The sequence below is a fragment of the Amblyomma mixtum genome, chromosome 2 (assembly GCF_055824585.1).
Source record: "Amblyomma mixtum isolate Tamu chromosome 2, ASM5582458v1, whole genome shotgun sequence".
NCBI lineage: Eukaryota > Metazoa > Arthropoda > Arachnida > Ixodida > Ixodidae > Amblyomma > Amblyomma mixtum.
Genome location: NC_143013.1, coordinates 46,870,147 through 46,890,907, shown reverse-complemented (window position 1 = coordinate 46,890,907; position 20,761 = coordinate 46,870,147). Strand labels below are relative to the sequence as shown.

The 20,761-nt window shown below is 48.1% G+C and overlaps 1 protein-coding gene across 2 annotated transcripts in view; it reads right to left on the bottom strand.

Moving 5' to 3' along the window:
• Positions 1 to 20,761, bottom strand: part of LOC149359227 (voltage-dependent calcium channel subunit alpha-2/delta-1-like) — a 229,277-nt gene that overhangs the window by 70,291 nt on the left and 138,225 nt on the right. For both annotated transcript variants that reach the window (XM_089571499.1, XM_089571500.1), the window contains 5 exons: positions 9,214 to 9,295; positions 8,659 to 8,772; positions 7,483 to 7,542; positions 2,736 to 2,871; positions 1,310 to 1,441 (listed from right to left, as the gene is read on the bottom strand). In XM_089571499.1, coding sequence (XP_089427625.1) covers positions 1,310 to 1,441; positions 2,736 to 2,871; positions 7,483 to 7,542; positions 8,659 to 8,772; positions 9,214 to 9,295 — 524 coding nt within the window. The remainder of the gene's footprint in view (positions 1 to 1,309; positions 1,442 to 2,735; positions 2,872 to 7,482; positions 7,543 to 8,658; positions 8,773 to 9,213; positions 9,296 to 20,761) is intronic.

The window sequence follows — 20,761 nt, the reverse complement described above, 5'->3', positions numbered from 1 at the left end:
CTTACCCGTCATTGTAAGCTGCTTCTCGTGGCGGCGACAAAGAAAAGGCGTGAAGTAGGCTATAAGTGTCTATAGACAAACCGCGGAAAAGTTTTTGCTCGGAAGGATGAGCACTCTGCGGATAAGCGCTACGACTCATCTAGAAGACATGAGTTCCTAATTTATAAAATGATCTCTGTATCATCCACAATTGTTAAAAAATAATAACGGGGCTACGTACTAATAGGTTACAGTTGAGTATACAAAAGCAAATGCATCATATTCACTGCAATTAATTAAGCCAATCACTAAAGATATTCACATTATTCTCCAGGGCACTAAGCTTAAACAGGAGAAGCAGAGAAAATTTCTGGGAATATGGCTCCAGGAAATCTTTTCATTGATAGCCTTGTTCTAGATCTCAGTAGATCTCTCAGGTGCCTTTACAGAAAAAGTTAGCTCATACCTTTGTGGCTCAAAATTTCCATTTATTATACTCACTTTTATTCCAGACTTTCCCATTCTATTTTGGTTCGGGCTACAAGCGCCAGTAAAAATTACCTGCAGTTACTAAAATTACAGAAGCGCGTACTTCAGATATTTGAGAGGTATGTTGAACGCCCAGAAGACTTACAGGCCCACTTTCTGTGAAGCAGACTACTAGGAGCTGATGGATTTGTTATTCCAATTTAGTTCAGTACGTTAAAAAGCAAACTCCAAGTAACTAGCTATCGTGCACTGGCACAGCACAGTACACAGGCCTCTAGAATCGAAAAATCGACCGCCGTGGCCGAGGTCAAACCCGCGTCCTTCAGGTCAGCAGCCGAGTGCCATAACCATTGAGCCACTGCGGCGGCCTAAAACGAATAAATTATCGAACTTCTCAAAGCCTCGTTGAAGATTGAGACGAAAACGTTTAGCCGTAACGACCAATGGAAATCACGGTCATGTCATTAAGGCATCAAGTTCTTAAACCACTCTATTATTATTCTTACTAATGGTGAACTACTTTTTGATCATGGACGCGGAGTGAGTCGCACGATCAATTAATTAATTAATCGATCAATCTCAGTGAGAGCCGACAGGCATGCCAGTCGCGTTTCACTACTACGGATGACTCAGTGAGGGACAGCAGGAAAACTTGGTAAGGGGCAGAATGAAGCGCATGACGTTGCTGGTCATGCTTTCACAATGAATGGTGCTTCCGTCTGCTTTGCTGGCGCGGGCGTAGCCAGCGCCATAGTCGCGCTTCGAGAGCGTTGCGCGTTTCCTACGAAAAGGTGTACAGAGACGGCAGAACCACGGCAGCGGCGTATTCAGAGGAACATACCTGGGAACATCCGCATGTATCCCACTTTGCTTCCGAAGTACTGCCACAGGAGATCCGGGTCCTTCTCGGCATTCTGTCGAAAGGCTGCGTCCAAGGCCTGCGACCACTTGAGTCCGTTCAGTACCTCGGCGTCTGCGGGGAAACGTGCGAACAGGTGCTTGCCTCCTTCGACGCTCAAGCATTCTATGCAAGGCAAACGTTCACGCGCTAGCACACACCATGGAAAGCCCGAGTGAATTTTCATCTAGATTCGGCATGAAAGCCTTTTAGCTCCAATTCTCGACAAATAAAGGCGAACGTCGTCCGGACCTGAAAACGAATATGAAAGCGAGTACATCTGAAATGTTCCGAAACTTCCAAACCGCATAGTATATAGGAGAAAAATTCGTTAGGCTTTTAACGTAGTTAAACCTAGTAGGCATGCGAAAGCATCTTTAGCCTGGTTGGCTCAAAGTTTTGCTTTGCTGGGACATCGGCACGTCCGGTGACGGTATTATACGACGATGTGCAGTTCACAGCGCGACAGAGTGTTGCAGTTTAACACGACGCGTGATTGGCTGCTGCGCTAACCTAGTGCTCTCGTGCAGCGGCCGTGGGTTCGAATGTCAGTAGCGGCAATATTTATTTTATTTATTTATGGTTTGGACAAGGTCACCCTCAAGCTCAAGCTTCACACAAACTCGATGAGAGCTGTGGCTAATTCTGATCGCGGAGCATACGCCAGACCCGGTGTTGACTAGCCTGGTGAAGCTTTTCGCTTCAAAACTGAGGAGTGACCGCTGACTGTGCCATGCATTTCATGGTTTCACCTGCTCTCGGTCACGACTCCCCTAGGCTGTGATTTTTTCTTTTTCCCAGGAGCAACGCGCTTAGTTCTGCAGGGTTGTAGAATATCGACCTGGATCGTGTTTCCCGTGGATAACGGTGCCCCATTTTTACAAGTACTCGGTTAGCGAACTCCTCAAGATTGTTGGAAGTTACTCGTTCAAAAATAAATTGTGATGCAGATGAAGCGACGCCCAAGTGGCGTGACTCTAGCAAGAACAAATCCCAGATTCCACACGCAGCCAAAACACAAAAAATGTGAGGGAGCTATCAGTATACAGTAGGTTTAAACTGAACACTTCAGCCCATAATGTCTGTTTGCATGCGTTGGCTGTAAAGAAAGGGCAATCTGCTCTCACCGCCATAGCTCCACAGACATTATCGTCGCATTTTAAATTTCAGTGCAGCTTAACAAGACTGAATAAAATAAATGAAGAGGTTTGTCTCTCAAAAAAAGCCTTTGCTTGCAGTAGAACGACACCTTTTTTTTTTCGACGTTTCACGTGTACAAAGCAGTCCTTCATCGAGTTAAAAGTGAAACAAAACATTTTCAGAAACGCCCTTTCAGCTGCCAAAGCTGTTAAAGTGCCAGGAAGCTCACCTTCGTCGAAGATCTCGAGCGGGACGTGGACACCGGAGTAAGTTTCGTTCACGAAGCGGTGGAACTTCTCGCTGTAGCGCAGCATGCCGTCGCTCTCCGTGAGGTCTTTCATTAGGACGGCGCCCACTTCGTCCCGCTGGGTGAAAAATAAGAAGAAAAAAAAGATGCCCAGGCTTAGCTTGGTTAAGCCAAAAATGCGTTGCATATTGCGCGGTCTTTTTGCGGAAGGTATTGCGTGGCGGCACTCGATTTTTTCAGCAGCTTTTCCTCCGTGACGTATGGATGGATGGATGGATGGATGGATAGGAGCGCCCCCTTTGAAACGGGGCGGTGGCAACCGCCACCACGCTCAGCCGTCTTTTTTTTTCTTCATTTTTCTTTTTTTTACGTGGTTTGGTGACATCACGTCACCATGTGACGTGACGTCACGTCACCACGTGACGTCACGTCACGTGGTTTGGTGGCTGCCCGGCCGCGCCCAAGGGCTGAACTGAGTGATTGCAATATGCTACGCATAAAAACGGCAGCAAGCCTTCACTTCACTGAAAGCTACTGATGCAGAAATGCAGTATGGAGACATTTTTCGCGACATTGTCCTACGTGTTGGACATTGTCCTGCGTGTTGTCCTACGTGCGGTTCGCGTCAACATTTTGTGAATTTGAGCAACTTTGGATCGCCATGCTAAACGCCTTGAGACACTACGCAGTGTTCATTGTGCTCAATGCCATGTTTTCGTATGATACCACTTGCGAAGCAGCATTAGATGAGAACTGCAACAAGGGTTGATTGTGCTGTTTGAATTTGGTTTTTCAATTTCATTTACGTGGTGTTCGAAATTTCCGAAGCCCTTCACTACGGCGTCTCTCATAGCCTGAGTAGCTTTGGGAGGTTAAACCCCATAAACCAAACCAAGGTTTTCTTCATTTCTTCAAATATATTCTTCATTGATCAACACCACAAAATAAATAAACGTAAATAAAACTCCTGTATTCCTTGTTTTCAGTGGCTGTTGGCTTCTGTAACATATATATATATATATATATATATATATATATATATATATATATATATATATATATATATATATATATATATATATATATATATATATATATGTGTGTGTGTGTGTAAAGTGTTGCGAGGAAGGCACTATGAACCAGAAGTTATAGCTTATAGACTGGTACACGCTTAAAAACATAAGGGATAACTGCAGTTTCGACTGGGGACCAGTCTTTTTCAGTGTGCTATATGATAATTCCAGACGAGTATTTACAGGGGTTCAAAAAAGGCTGCTACAATGCGAACGACTTAAAGCAATTCCCCTCCCCCCCCCCCCCCCCTCCGAAAAAAAAAAATTACAAAAATGGCGCCTACGCGTTTGGCGCGGGTTGAATCACAGTCCAGAAGCGTTTCCAGTGGCCATACTTCGGGCAGAGCACAAAAAATACAGGCGGCACTTTGGCTCTCGAAAGTGCTGCAAGGCGAAAGCCTTTCTTGGCGCATTGTTTGGCGTAGACTGCGAGCCTGTTTGTGCTGTACTAGTGCTTTATTTGACTACACATTACAACACACTTTGACTGCCAACTTTGACTGCTTCTTTAGCACGACTCTCTCTCTAATTCGATGAGTTCGGTTGTATTCATGGCTCTGTTCGCAGTAATGCGGTATGTAATGTGGTCACCCACGGACGCCTTACACCCCCTGTCGGAGCGGACAACAACTATTTTTATTAGTTGTCGTCTGCTCCAAAAGTGGGTGTTAGGCATCCGTGGGTGACCTCATTACTTCGAATCCGCGCACTCTGACGTCATAACCATTCCGACCAACCGAAAAGCGTGACACCTCTGCTGACAACCTTCTGTCGACAACGATGAGGCATTAAAGTCTTCCGCCTTAAAACTCCGGAACGCACACCCATTTCATCCCAGTGGAGTTTCCGATAAATTGTCTGTAGCGCGTGGTGCCTTGGTCAAAACACGTTTTCTTGATCCGGTAAGTGCTTGCTTTGATTCAATGGATGACATGCGTCAGACGGACAGGCATTCGGATCCAGGAATGTGGATGGCGGCGTAGTTTTCCGGGAACAGCAATAACTAATCGGAGTGCGGATACAGATCTTCGAGCCTGGGGCAAGGCAAGGATCTGACGAATTATGTTGGTAGAGCCGCCCTTACTTTTATCAACAAAAAGTGCGTTTAACATCTTTACAACAGGCATGTGTGTGTCCAAAGGCGTGATGAGGGATGTAAGAAAAAACCGCAGCAATGTGGCAGGCGGCATCCTGCGCCTTTGTGCCATTGCTTCCTGGTGCACACAATAGGCGTGCCTTGGGGCATAGTGTCAGCCCCACCCAGTGACTCACCCGAGTGTGGCAGGACAGGTGAAAATAATGATAATAAAATTGACCGATCTCCAAAAGAGAGAGTAGAAAAGAAACTGTAAAGAGTGTGGTTTATGGTTTATGAGGGTTTAACGTCCCAAAGAGGCTCAGGCTATGAGGGACGTCGTAGTGAAGACCTCCGGAAATTTCGACCACTTGGGGTTCTTTAACCAGCAAAGCAAAAAGTGATTAAGACTAAAATAATTTGAAAAAATGAAATTAAAAATACATATATTTTTAAAAACTTTTGTGGAGTTGCTCCATTCTTGCGGCTCATGACTAAGAAGAGGGAGTAGCATGCTTTCCGTACTAAATTATGAATTCAGTTGACAAATTTATTCTTTAGGTAGACATCTGAGTTTCCCAGGGCTCGCATTAAGTCTCGAGAAAGCTCCATAACATAAGAGTAGCGCAAAACCAGGACGACGGACAAAAGGGGAGAGAACACACACCCACAACACAGGCGCTAACTTCCGACTGACGAAGTCTTGCCCAAATTTCCACCCTAGTGAATCGAGAAAGTTGTTTTGAAATTATTGATGAGGTACGGCTCTCGTACTTGTCTGTCATGACGCGTGTGGAAGTTTGATTAATCAAACTTTCGCACGCATCATCACAGTCACGGTCCTAGAAATCTGCAGATAACCCTCAATTTGGCTGCTGGGCCATATAAAATGAGCAAGTCGTCGAACGAACCGCCGTGACTGGCCTTCGTGGTTCACACTGCGGTACCTAAATTTCTGGCTCTCGACTAATTCATCGCGAGCAGCCAGCACCTTTCAAATTCGCCGCCTTCCGTAAAGCCTAGACGCTCATAAAAATCACGACGCTTAGAAGAACTAAGCAAATAAAAAATACACAGCAGGGAGGCAATTAGTAGTTCAGAATACGTTGACAATTATTTCGGCGACAGAGCGCGAACTTTCCCCATCACCGGACGCAAACCTTCCTCCGCGTCTCGACAGAAGGCGGCTTCCTGGTTGTCTACGTGGAGGAGGCAGCCGCGAACTGGACTGCCTGCTTGCCGACGACGCGCTTTTAGGACGCCCATCTCCGGCGATAAGCTCTGTTGCGCCGCGGAGGTGAACCGAGCTTGGCGCCGCAGCGGCGCCCATGACCGGTCGCCCCCGCCATACATCAGCCCGAGGTGGTGGACGAAAAAATCCTTCGCTGGCGCTTTATCGCCGCTTTCTCGCTTCTTTTTTCTTCTTCGTTCCTTCCATGGAAAGATGCGCGAAGAAATGAAACGCCCTCTCCTGCCGATACCGGGGCCTGCTGCCATGATGAATGGCCGAGTGCGCCCGAGACGTTTGCGTGTCAGCGCTCGATCCAGAAATGGTGGCCGCAGAAAAAGGAACAAGCAGAAGGAAAAGGCATCGCAAGAGAAGAGGCATAAGCTGTCAGAGAAACCTGCTGTCTGGCCGGTGCCACTGGCGGCCGATGCAGGTTGACCCGCACGCCTATCGAGTGCCTCGGGGCAAAAGCGATGCCCGTGATGGACGACCCCGCATTCCTCCCTTACCGCGTCGCTACCTGCGGAACGTGCTCTTTTAATCGCGGCATGGAAGCCGTCCGGATTACTCGGCTACCGACATTTTTACTGCTCCCGCTTATTTTAATCAACTGCACTCTGCACACTAGTCGATATTCCGTGTATGTGACCAAAAAGATGTGTTGCCTTCGCTTTGCCGTGGCTGCCGAGCTCTACTCCTACACGACCTCTCACCTTTCCTCCCGTAATTTTATTTTTTCGCTCCATCCTTTGGCATTGACAATGTTGTGACAAGTAAGAACAGCTTACCTTAGAGGGCCGTGTTTCTCGGCGAGTTCAGAAATAACGCTTACTACAGTGGTGTAAGCAAATCCACCCGAGTACGAATTAGAGCAACTCTCAGTGAATAAATATGCTACATATGAACAAACTTGGACAAAAGAATTGAAAGGAATCGGGGAAGTAGGAAGAGAAAAAATGGTATAGCAAAGAATAGAAAGAAAGGACTTAGAAAAAATAAACAATGGCTGGCATTTATAGCGTAATATAGGCGTCAATCAATATTTAAGCTACTATTGATCCGTCAAATTCTACTGCCTTCGATCAGAGCAGCACATGAGAACACAATTCAGCTGCCCTCTATCAGAGCAGCACAAGAGAACACAAGGTTGAAACGGAAAAACCTAGCACACTACCCGCCATGCTTTTAGAAAAGGACGACGTTCCAGACTTTCGCGAAGCTGCCTGGGCTGCGCAGACAAAATGTCACGGCCGAACATGTGAATGTTCAATCGAGAGTTGCGTGCTGCCAGTTCATTTTTACAGTGCAAAGTTTCGGCGGCAATATCAGTGATAATAATCGGAATCGTCTTACCGTGAGATCGGACGCGTACTTGTGCTTGACCACTGCCTCTTCCGCCTTTTTGACCAGGCGCTGCAACAGAAGGCGTGAGAGAAAGTCAACAACCGCAGAAAGTCCGTAGTCAGCGAGACAGTGCTGCTGAGGTTATACTGAATATCAGCTACCATGAAGAACAGTTCATAGCAGTATGCGAAGTAACACTAAACGTCTTATATCCAACGAAGCAGAAAATGGTTAGTTTATCTCCGCAAGTTACTTAGTTTAACTTTCACATATGCCACATTCTCATTTAATTTCGGGCGATATACTAATGGCGTTTAACCGCCGCATTAGCTTCTGTAACGTTCCTGCAATTGTCATGACTCTTCTGCGGCGCAGGAACAGTTAGCCTGCATTCGTAACTACCTGCGATATAGAGGGATACAACTCAAGAAAAAAGCGGCGGATAGCCCTCAGAGGAGGCCCTACAGCCAATTGTCTCGATCGATTTTCATGATGCCACGGTTAATCCGATTAAGGCATGGTTAATTCCTTTTCATCTGCTACCCGTTGCGATTTTATGCAAGCAGGTCCAAGGGGGCTAACCACGAAGTCATGAGAATCGGATAGAGCCGGAGGAGGCTCTGCTGTGAGGCCTACTTGGTGCTTTTTTCTTGAGTTCTATCCGTCTGTAGCACGCGTAATCGTACAAAGGCCCGAACTTCTTTGTGTGTCTTCAGTTTTCATGGACCTACTTCGAGTTCGGGCACATGCGCGCTGAAAAGCACAACAGTTCATGCTCTGACCTTTTCCTTTGAAAGCCCCGCTTGTGCAACACAGCGCCTTTCAATGGGTTCGCATGCTCAGACCTGCGGCTACTTCGCTGACACCATGTCAAAAATAGGGAGCTGGCCTTCAGTGCACGCCCTAAGCACATGACGGCGTCATGAAAAAGGAGAAGTGGTTGCCATGCGCGATGCTCATAGATCGCAATCGCTGACGCAAGCTAATATCGTTTCTAAGCGGGAGGAACTGCCGAACTGTACATAGAGAGGGCCGGGCTGTGTCAAGCCGCAGTTATGCGGCTTTTAACCGTCACCCCCTTTTCTCCTTGAGAGAGAAAATAAAGACGATTTGATTTGATTTGATTTGATTTGCTGCCTCAAACTATGACGCCATTTCGCAAGTATACCACCATGTGGTGCCTACCTTGAGCGCGTTTTTCTTCCTCTGCAAGTTCTTCTCCATCTCCAAGGTCATTTTCAACAGCAGCTCCGTGCCGTTCACTTCCACAAGGCTCAACTTGTCGGCATTCTCGTAGCTCTGCGTGTTCGGACACAATGGGGCGAGGCGAGGGAAACAAAAAGAAAAAAAAGGGGGAGGTTAGTGTCTCTACAAGCTATTTTGTACTAAGGCCATCTTTTTCTGTGTCATCAGACCTTAGGAGGCTTCAGGAATTGATAAAGATGAAGCCTAAACCTAACACAAGCAACCACACTATTTAAAAAATTATACATGTCTGTGGCATTTAAACTTGGGTGATTACCATGATCTGCTGAACATTTTATTTCTTCTCATTTCTAGAAACATACCTACTAACGCCTGTAACAAATTACACTGACACCATCCACAAGAATGTAATTACTTGTGACTTTTGTTTCTTGAAAATGCACTCGATGTTTAGCTTTTTTTCCAATGTCCGTTTTTTTTTTCTATCCTTGAATGCTAATTCAATACAGGACCTAAGACACTGTGCGGCCTTACATTTCGTAGCGTCTCGATGCCCGATATCGAAGTTAACCTCGTCACCAGGGTCGTATCCAACTCGTTCGCCCATCGGTATATCCTGAAAAGATTCAAAACAAGGCAGACTCCATGTTTATGATGCTGAGTTTTTCTTTTTCTTTCTGGGGAGGGGGAGGGGCAAGGGCATCTAAGCTCGAAGGGCGGCAAACCCAAGGTTTTCGGTCGGCTGAGGCCGAAATATGTACTCATGGGTTTGGGCAGGGCTTGTAATGCGAAGGCAAGATAACCACTGGTCCTTAAGGGTACCAGAGTGGATTCCAAGAGAAGGAAAGCGTAGCAGGGGACGGCAGAAAGTTAGATGGGCGGATGAGATTAAGAAATTTGCATGAATACGGTGGCCGCAACTTGCGAAGTACAGAGTTAATTGGAGAGAGAGGTCTTTACCCTGCAGTGGGCGTAATCAGGCTGATGATGATGATGATGATGGTGGTGGTGATGGTGATGTATATAGGTCCTAAGAGTGTGAGTATGTGCATGATTATAGTGTGTCAAAAAGGCGTATAAGTGAGGTTGAATGGCCTAAAGTGGTGTGTAGGCCCAAAAACTGTGGTAATAGTTTTTAACATATAAGAAAGACGAAGCCAGGCAGCCTGAACAACAGTCCTTGCTTGAGCAAGAAGGGTGAGATATCTAGCAGCTACGGCTACGGCTAATCCCAGCCTTCTCAATCGCAATGAGTAGGGTGTGAGGTTACATGGAATACGAGATCTGTTGTAAAAAACCTACATGAGTGAACAATTTAAAAACCTTATCCAATAAAAACATGCGGTCATCCCCTAGAAATAAAGAAGGCTGCATTGGCTTTTTAAATGTTTACAGTTCTGGGAAGTGCTGTCGTCTTTCTGTCGCGAATCTCTGGCACATGATTAGTGTGTGGACGACTGAGATGTGGGCTTCACATCTCGCGCATTGTGGTGCCGGTGCATCCTTTAAAAGATGTGTGTGTTGTATGTATGTCCAAGCATCAGCCTGCAGAGAGCAACGTCTCTTAATCTATTTTGTTTTTCTGTGGCGTATCTAAAAATCCTTGTATTTATTGAGTGCAGTTTGTTCTCTGTTTCTTTGTCCCAGTCCTGTTGCCACTATTTGCGGAGTGCAGTCCTAATATGTGGCCTGAGGTTCTGGTATGGAAGTTGGTTTATATCGATACGACTCTGTTCGGCAGCTGACCTAGCAAGCCTACCAGCTTCCTCATTTACATCGATGCCCTAGTGACCTGATACCAAGCATATTGTAATTTTAAGCTTCAGTGTGCGTGCAGACATGCAGACATAAGGAAGTTCAGGAAGGAATTCATTACAGGGTTTAATAGGGTTTCGCAGAGGATAGGGCCGTAATCACACTTAAGGAATATGAGCAAATAACGAAGGTTGATTTTTTTTTTTGTAGTATGGGTCTAAGAGCCAACAGTATACCATGATATTCTGCAGTAAATATTCTTGTGTGTCTATTCATTGTTTTTGTTTCGGAGAATTGACGACAGTGAACTGCACATGAAATTGAAGAAGTCTTGAAGGCATCAATGTAAAACTCTCTGCACTGATATTTTGCTTGTAGGGACATGAAGCGCTGTTTTATGCCAGATGGCAACCCATACTGGACAACCTCACGAAAAGATGTGCCGCAGTGAACTGGGTGCTCTTCCCGGGGGGCAATTGTGGCTTTAGAAGGAATCACCAAAATATTGCAGACTGATATGCCCATGGCTTGAAAAAGTGTGGAGACTGTAATTGGTAGAGGTGGTGGTTCATATGTAAGAGCCAATATTTGACGTGACGCAAAGCGGAAATGACTGTTTGTGACCTATGCGCGTCCGTCTCATTCATCGTCTACATGGGTTCTCGAGAAGTGAATAAAAGTAGATTAAATGCTTCAGGCGCATTAACGCAACATCCTGAGGCAGAGCCGCTCGCCCGATCGTGCATCGCATAAACGGCCGTTATGAATAGCGGTCAGGCATACACTAGAAGGGGGATTCCAACGTGCTGCGGTGATATGTGACAATCGGCGCTTGCAATGACGACTTAAAAAGGCAGTGTTTAATCAGGAACTAGAAAGCGCACTGTTTACGCCCTCAAACATTCAGCACCGGGCGTAACGACGATGCTGTCGCGGCGTTTGCCTGCGAGCAGTAGTCCCCGAGCAGTGGCGCCGCGGCGGGCGCACGGACAACTAGTCCCCTGACGTCATTTCTGCGCGACGCGGCGGGCCGCACCGCGCTTTGCGCTTTTCATCAAGCGGCCGTGGTAGAGGAAACACGGGAACTCGCGGCGCGCATTGCAGCAGTGATCTCAGACGACGTTGCTCCGTGTATGCCCTTGTGACGTCACGAGAGAATTCACTATGGTGGTCGTTGAAGGTGGGAGGAGTTTTCCGGTCTTAACTTCGATCGCATTTTTTTGGGATATACACCGCGTTCGCGGCACCCAAATTTTAAAACTGAGCCATACGTTTTTGGGTTAGCTGCTGAAGTACTAAACTGCAATAGGAAGAGTGACCATGGAATAGCCCCTTTAACGTTATCGCTTTAAAAGAAGTTCTGGCAATGAGCACAATATTCCCGCAGCTGCGTTCGGCCAAATTAATACGCTGGAACTAATCGAGTTCTTCCAGTCTTCATAGCTCTTAATTCAGAAGCAGCGTCCTTCTTGTAAATGCGCTGTAAAGATTCACTTTACTCAGCGAAAATTTCTGCATATCTGGATTTATAAAAACATGGACCCGTTCCATTAAGTTTGACTGTCATACCATACTCTGGTACATGAAAAAAGGGGGCAATACAGCGCGCCGAGAATATTAAATTTTATCTCCTAGCAGGACCAAACTCGAAGACTCGTCCTATCAAACAGGCGCCAAAAGAGACTGATTTCTTTCATGCACTTTAACAGCTTTATTTCTTTCGGTATGGCTTCCTGAAACATGGTCGAAACAATCATAACATTTAAAACCGCCTGGATTTCACCGACGAACACAACGTCTCGAAATATTCGCTGCTCGTCAGCAGGCTAATAGGCTTGCGTATATTAGGCGGGGAGTATATTAGGCGTATATTATGCGCATATTCCATTTATTTCGCCTCCGTCATTCGCAGTGCGAAGTGCAAAGTACCTGGAATTGGTGCCACTTTACTATGCTGTCCCCTCCTCTGAGCTGGACGGCGACGCAAAAATTTCACACTTTGAAAATGGCGCAGTTCTTCCCTTCGTCCTTGGTGCTTATCATTTTGAAGCAAACGAGGACCGAAAAGATTTTTTTTTTTTCATACATATGATGCAACTGCTTCTCGGGAATGGGCTGCGGTTTCCAACTAATTTTAGGAAAGTACAGGGCGTTGTTTTCGTCGAATGAGTTTTGCCGCTTGCCGTGCAGGTAAAAACAGGTCATGCGTAGCGAGATACTAAGTCTATCCTGGGTGAATGTTAAGCTGGAGAATGTGATTTTGCAACCAACCGCTGCAGAAACTTATTCGGGAGAGACATTACCCGAGCTCCAGCACAGTACTTTTCCCCTTGCGTAGGCCGATGCACAAACAGAACGCAAGGGAGATTTACTACTCGTTTAAGTACTAAGTAATCCAAACAGCGCCTAAATTAAATTACACGACCGGCAGACACAATTTTGCGAAAAAGAAAAAAAGGAGCCGCTAAACCGAGCGAAGAGAGCACCGGTGCATCGAACGGCGCCCCCGCGCTCTCCGGGATCCTTTGTCTCCCCGGCCCCGAGCAGGTAAAGAGCTGTTCGAGCACGACGCAAAGCCCCACGCGTCGAAGGGATGGCAGCGGCGGCGGGGCAAATGACTTTAGCGACTCCCAGCCAGTGCGCCTTGGGAATGTCGCCGTCGACGAGCGCTCTTCCCCCGATATCGGCCTAATGAGGGACGCAAACAGAAAACGCGCGCGCCCAGAGGAGTTCAGGCGGAGAGGCGTGCCTCCGCTAATGCCGCGCTGCAGTGCGGGTACGAGGTCGGGTGTCAGCCGGGCCCGACTCGCTAGGCCGCTCGAGAGCGAGGCGCAGTTATGCCACCCAGGCTGGCGTGATTGGGCTTCGACCTAGAGGTGGCCGATCGCAAACGGCCCACGTATTTTATTTATTTATTTATTTATTTATTTATTTATTTATTTATTTATTTATTTATTTATTTATCACATACTGCAGGCCGTGAGGCCCAAGCAGGAGTGGATACAGAAACATATCACAAATTGAGCAATAATACCAAAGTGCAAACAGAACACGAGCAGCGCGAAATGACATAGAAGAGAAAAAGAAACTAACAAAACAAACTAACAATGGTCACTTATCAGGTCAGGAGACCGTACACACGAAGCTGATTAGCTGTTCCAGTCATTGATGGTTTGCGGAAAGAAAGAGTGCTGAAATAAGTTAGCCTTTGCAAAGTACGGGCTCAGATAAAGGAGGTGGGAGTATCGGGTTTGTCTGGTGTTCTGTAGATTAAGATGCGGTGAAGAATTTATTCCAAGTTTATGTTTAAATAACAAAAATAAGAATTTAAACCGAAGAAACTTGCGCCGGGACTGAAGGGTTGGAATTTAATTCGACTGCATCAGTGCAGAGACCGAAGCAGGTTCATACCGAAGTATGAACCTGGCCCCTTGATTGGTTGGCGTCAGCGGTGACCTCAGCATCGCTGCGCACTTCTTACACTCGACAAGGGGTGGAGAACGAGCTTGGGACTGGCGTGGCCGCACAGTTCCTGTTCCGGCGACCATTCTCCGCTCACTGAGACCGACGCATTACGCCCACTTCTTTTCTGTTTCCTTTCGAGGGAGAGCGCGTTTCCCGCTCCTGCGAAACCCGTCTTGATGCCTTCAGTCCCGCGGCTGCATGCGTGCACGGCGTCAAAGAACACGCCGTAATTTGCGCCGCCCGATCACCGACAAAGTGCACAACGCCTCTCGCTGTAGGATTTCGCAATGAGAAGGCGTGAGTGTTAAAGGAAGAAGCTCCTCCAAACGTACGGGTGCGCCGCTTAATTCGATTCTACACTTGGCGTCGAGTTCTCCTCCAGCACAGGCTGCATGCTCAAACCCCTGGGGCCCGTGGCTCGGAAAGCGGCTCTTCGTTTTCCATTAGCTCTTTCCGGTTCATTTTGCTGGCTGCTCCGTGACCTCATCGTGCGATTGTACACGTGACTGGAGGCTTATTTCAGGACAGCAAGTAACCATGGAGTCTGCCACAGCGATGCATTGCGAAGACGAACGAAAAGAGTGCAGCTGTAGACAGCCTGTTTTTGTTTCTGTGGTTGCTGCTTGTCTTGCATTTGTTGCACTCCCGATTTTGTGCTCGCTCACACTGGGTGTGTCTTTCCGACCTTCCTCTCTGGCTTTCGGCTCAGAGCTGCTGTAATTTACAGTTCGGGTAAAATACAATTATTGCAAGTAAAGAGCCTTCCACAAGACGATCGGACACGAACACGCCTAAACATTTCTTTTAATATTTTACGTTCCCCTCGCTCTCTACACTCACTAGTTCAGCTCTGCATATTGATAGCACGATTACCATTGACTGGGCGTCAATATTCTTTATCTCAACTGGCCAGGAAAATTGACCGTTTCTGTGGCCGAGATCTTGACTCACTGTGAAAGACTTTCCATATCAATTGTAAATTTCTTGCGAAGGTCAATCAATAAAATCATTTGTGCGGTTCAGTCCACGCGAAACTGACCGACTGAGTACATTTTGAGGCGTGCGTCATAACAAGCTTTAGGTGTGTGCCAAAAAAATGAAACTCAAAATATGTAGGCCGCAATGACCGCACTCACCATTTCGCTCTAGAAGACAAAATGACGGAACTGAGCCAGGCTTTCAGACATGTCTGCAAATGCTAGGGATGAAGAATATGCTTCCATGATTCATAACTTTGATCCCGCTATTCTTTCGTACAAAGCGGCCTTGCATGAGACAGCGGCCTATTCTATGTCCACAATGAGGAGCAATAAAAAACAGCGGCGTTTCCTAACGGTCCCGGAGACTAATGGTGCGTCGTATAGCTGTTCCACCATAAATGTGTCACCGGAAGCAACGCGTGTTAGTCGTGATTAAGTTTGCATTGTGAAAAATCTTCTTTGCCTCCGTGCTCTGAAAGTTTGTTTACGTAAACAGTCATGTACGCTTGCTCCTGAACACGCTTCATGAACTTGGAGCAGCGGACCATGTTCACGACGGGGAAATTTATAACCTCGCTTTTTTTTTTTTCATTCTCCTACGCCAGCCCGCGTTAGTCGGCTCCCATCCCCTCAAGCATCCCTAGCACTGGGTCACGTGGCGAGCATTCCGCGAAGAGAAATGAATGAGCGGAACGTTGTTCGTACGCCAGACCGATTCGGACGTGCTTGGCAAAAGCGAGCGCGTGCGTTGTCCATGAGGCCATTTCTGCGCTATATACTTTTTGGTGGCAGAAGAAACGGTTCTTTTTCCCTTCTCTAGCTGTAATGCGCTCCGTTTCTATTAGCTTTCTTTTTCATACTCTGCCTCTGCCATCTCCAGAATTGCGTGCCAAGCTAGGAGGTCCAGCTGTGGGGCTCCGAAGAAAGGGGGTCAGGTTCACTCCGCCCACATAACGCGGGTTCGGGCCAGAGTAAGCTCGGGGCATAGCCAGCGTTCACCGCGCGCCTGCACTCTCGCTGTGAAGGGAAGATGACAAGTGGCTATTACACAGTAAGCTGCGTTACAGAACACTGCACTAATCCCCAGATTTCCGTGCCGGATTAGGTACGCATGACGGCGCAACTGAGGGGGGCTCGAGGGCCGCACGGCCAACCAAAGGGCTTCATCACGTGCGGCACAACACAAAAGAGGATACGCGGGGCTCATCCAGACGGCGCAGGTCGGTGGCTCATCATCGCCACTGCAGTGGCCTGCGGTCAGGGAGAAGCAGCCAAATCAGGCCTTACGGAACCTGGAGCGTCAGCGCCGCACAAGCAGGCGGCATGACTCGAGCATACATACAAGGTGCAGGCGTTTCTGCACCCGTTAACTTGGTCATCTAGCAAAGGCCAGGGAGGAAGGTGCCCTTCATGCTGCCGGTTGCGGTCCCCGCGTTCATTTCCCGCTCGCGGCCTCTCGACGGCCCGAACGTCGCTCGGAGTCATCAATGGGGCGCGAGCTCGAAACGGGAAGAACGGAACGGTGGTGACTGACGTTCTCGGAAGCGCTTCTCTTCGAAAGGAGGACAAGCACCACAATCGCACGCATTCCGCTCGCGGACGCCCCATGGGGCCTCTAACGACGAAAGCGGCAGCAGCGGGCAAGCATTTAGGTATCTCGAAAGCGCAATTTAGTGTTATTCACAAAGTGTGAATGACGCTCCAGAGCAGCAACAGAAGCCGACAGTTCCTCGGGTATGCGACATGATAGCTAGCGCGAATCATGCAGGGGGCAGAGGCAGAAAAACAGACTGCGTGTGTCCCGCTTGTTTCTCTGTTTCTGTCTGATGTTTTATTTGAGTGAGCATGTCGCAGCCAGCGTTCCAGCATTAACAGGCCCTACTTTCTTGCTTAATCGTTCCTCGGGTATCAGTCGGAGATGTGAGCACTCTGCACTTTGGTACTGAGTAGGCAAAACTGGCTGTAAAAAAAATAGTAGGCCTTTGTTCAGGGTAATAAAGCCAGGGTATTCACCTACGTCGCATGAATTATGATCTGCAATGCAACGCGCCGCCCATAGTTCGATTATGGTTTTTGTGTCAAATCAGATCGCTGTTGTAACCCCTCTCAGGCCTTTTTCTTTTCGATTGTCAGTTAGGTGCATAACTTCTCACTGCCACCGGCCAATGCTGCTATGTACTGATGTTAAGATCATTATTTAAGGTCGACCATTTGTGACACAGCTCTGTGACCTTGCAGCCTTTCATCAACATTCCAATACACAGCCACAAATGTCGCTAGCTGCTACCTTCAAGCCCTGCAGATGAGTTCAGTCTCATGAAAGTATTTTGATGAAGCCAGAAAGCCTGCCTCCGGGATCCCACCGCCTCGGGGAGCAACCTGCTACCACTATAGGTGCATATTACAGGTCCTACTGAGCCTGACTGTACACATCCGAGCTATGGTCGAAAATTCAAGCTAATGGTTACGGTAAAAATAACATGTTGCATGCCGAAATGCGCGATTACGCAGTACCAGCTTAAAAGATTTATATGCGGAGAAGGTGCGCAGTTTATTCAGCGTCGGCCGTCGGGAAGCGCACCAATCAGGTGCAAAGAGTTCGTCTCACGCTGAATCCGTGAAGATCTGAACCTTCGTGAGGCTTAAGGACGAAGCTTTCGGTAGACAGTACACTTTCTATCGCTCACAGAAGTTGGGCCCGCATCTGATCTCAGGTTTCCTGTCCTGGCTTACTGGTAGTTTATATCTTTGGAGTATTCCGCGCCTCCTAAATTTTTATCATAGACGACAGCCCATGCCACATGTGGAGCACTGAAACTCTGGTCAATGCGGAGTCAGACACGACGTCAGCTTATTAGAAAAAAAAATCAGGAAAAATACAGCGGCATCCAAATAATGCGTGAAGTTGTTTCCACGAGGTTCTCGACAAAATATGGCGGCGACGACTAGGCTTGTGATCGCAAGGCTCTAGTTTCGAATGCAATAATAAAGCATGCTTGCGAGCACCGTCGGTTAGCGTGAGCACGCATGACGAATGGGGCCGGACAAGCGCCATCAGTGAAATTAGCTTCCAACTCTGTCTGAGCGCCTCGCGTGCTCATGGCGGACATACCCGGTCGACTTGCTGACGCCGCTCGGGGCACTCAGCGTCTCTGCTAACAACAGCACGGCGATGCAGCGCAGGCTGCACGCAACGTCGGCCCCGGCGATTTATTTTTGTGCTCTTTGCGATTAGGTTACAAGGCTGGCTGTGTAAGAGATAACAAAAAAAGTACACCCATTGCAGCCCAGAAAAAGAAAAGACCGCAGGGTCAACGCCATGCACTCGTGAACGACAAATTACCGCAATATCGCACCACGTTCAGTGGTCGAGATGTGTTTCGTAGTGCATAAATGACCACCCCTGTGTCCCCGTTTCATAACCACACACTTGCGCGTCATTTGCGGCGGTCCTGCCCTGGGAAACACCATCGCCACAGTGAGTGTCAATGCTGTTAGCCTGTCCTGTCGTCTCTCTCGTTCATTCCTGTGCTCCTCTTTTGAGCGCAGGCTGTTTATTCAAAGAACGGTATTTCACCCCGCCATCATCCACACTTCCCTTCGAGCTCTCCACAACAAGTCGTGCACGAGCTCTCCGACATCGGTTTAGCAGCATACTGCAGCGACTGTTTGAGGGCACTGCTTCTGGATAGCTTGCAAAACTTGTCTTACGCGATTCTACAGGCACGCCAACCCGTGCTGTTTATTCACTTCCGAATAATATGTATCTGTCTCGTCATCGAGGCTGCCGCGAAGGCGTGTCGCGTTTTAGGATGCCTCACAGATGGTAGCTGCACTCAGTTCATTGGCTGTTGGACGAACCGCCACATTCACCCACATCTTTCCACGGACCGACGTACACGCGCAGTCTCCTTGGGTGCTCGAGGAGCCGCCGCAATTAGCCTCCTCATCTACGGGTGGGCCGTTTGCGCTGGCATTAGACGCGCAAGACTGGCAGAACTAACGGACGGATGATGACGAAGAGTACTAGTTAAAGCACAGTTACAACACACAGCGCGAGAGACTGCAGCCATATCAGAGTGGTCTAAGGCACCGAGAAACGAAGACGCCCTGCTTGCGCCAGGGGTGATTTGAATGCCTCTATGGGCTGAAGTGTTTCTGTCCTGAATACCAACTGAAATGGAAAGTTCGAAAGTTTTCGAATGATTCCGGCTTCATGTTCAGCTTCACATTTCGCTTCAAGTTCAGCTTTATGTTCGGCCTGAGGTTCGGTTATGCGTGCAGATTGCTGCAGCTACCAGGCGATGCTCGTCTGAATTCTATGAACTGTAATCTAGAAGCATTAACAGCTGCCGAATACTCGCATCATCAGTGGCCCGGATCTCAGATCGGATCAAAGCGCTGGTCTCCTGAGCATGCTACTGTGGAGGACTAATGCGTGCAGCACACAAGAAGCAAACAGCACGTTAAATTTGCTTTCCGAAAAGCATGGCGCAGTCCACACTTGAATTCAAAACCAGCACTGAGCGCCTTCTTGGAGCTGCGCGAAACCCGCAAAAGTTAAGCTGCGATCACCACGTACACGGATTGCGAGCAGTGACACAAATCCCCCACCCAAGAAAACAACGCGGCGCTTCTTCATGATGAAGCTTGGGCAGGCGAGCGATCTTGATATCAATGAGAAATGCTCAGGCGGTCTTGTAGATGCCAGCAATAAGGTACCGATGTAGCAGTGATCTTCACCGACTGTCGCAGCTACTTACGGCACCTGCTGAATACGGAAGAGAAGCAGACACGACGTAGCTTCCTTTGAGCTAGTCACAGTAAAGCGAAACGCAATGAGGTTTTTTTTTTTTTTTGGGGGGGGGGGGGGGGGGGGAAGGGGGGGGTTTTTTTGATACGAGCTGTGGCGATACAACTATATGCATGCGCCGTCTACGAGTCGACCACTACGAGCACAAGCTCGCTTGCACCTTGCAAAGTGAAGGAGTGGTTAAATTTACCGTTGCCAGGGTTTTTTCAGGCACTGAGGCGTGCGACACGAGTACCACCGACTATCTCCAAGGAAAGCGTTTCGGTCTTATAAAAGGCAACACTTTGTGCTTGCTTTTAACACACGCTGAAAGGCGCGTCATATGTCCAACGTCCCCAGGCCACACACACACCGACACATGTCATTAACGCATACTGGAGCCATCAACTCCCTGCTCACGGAGGCGAAACAAAACGTCGGCGAACAGTGTTCTGCTGCCGCATTCATCGCAGTGGGCTTGCATGCAGGTACGCGAGTGCCCTGGTGTGTAATACACGCGTTCAAGGGTTCGCGCACGCGCCCGTTCACGGACCGAATGTTTGCCGCATTCAATGGCTGCGGCGTGTAAGTATCAGCGAAAAGCACGCATTTTCTATTGCCGTAAACAGCATTCCCCTGCATGAAAAAATGCGATGAGCCATTTTAAACTTCAGTGCAGAAGGAAGAGCACAATAACTGCATCCTCTTCTTTCCCTGCACATTCTTCGCCGGAAGTGACCAGGCTGTTTCTTACCCATGTAGCAAAGCCTTTCTGGCATCCCTTAAGCTCGAAATGAGTCTAAGCTGACGGTTTGGTCTGTGGGGCTGCCGTAAAGCTTGAACCACGAAGCGTCTCCTCAACAGGCGTAGTCGCTCTGCGCCCGTAGGAGACGGCAACAAGAGCCCATGCGGTCTGGAGTCGGCGCCCAAAGGTGTGTTGACATCGTGGATGTTCAGAGAATTGTTCCTTGCCCGTGGCTAACGTTCTATTCAGCGGCGGCTGGAACCTAGTGCGGAGGCAAGGGGAACAATGGCGTGCCTTCGAAAAAACGCGCTACGGCTATGGCGGGTGCAACAGCGCAGATTAATC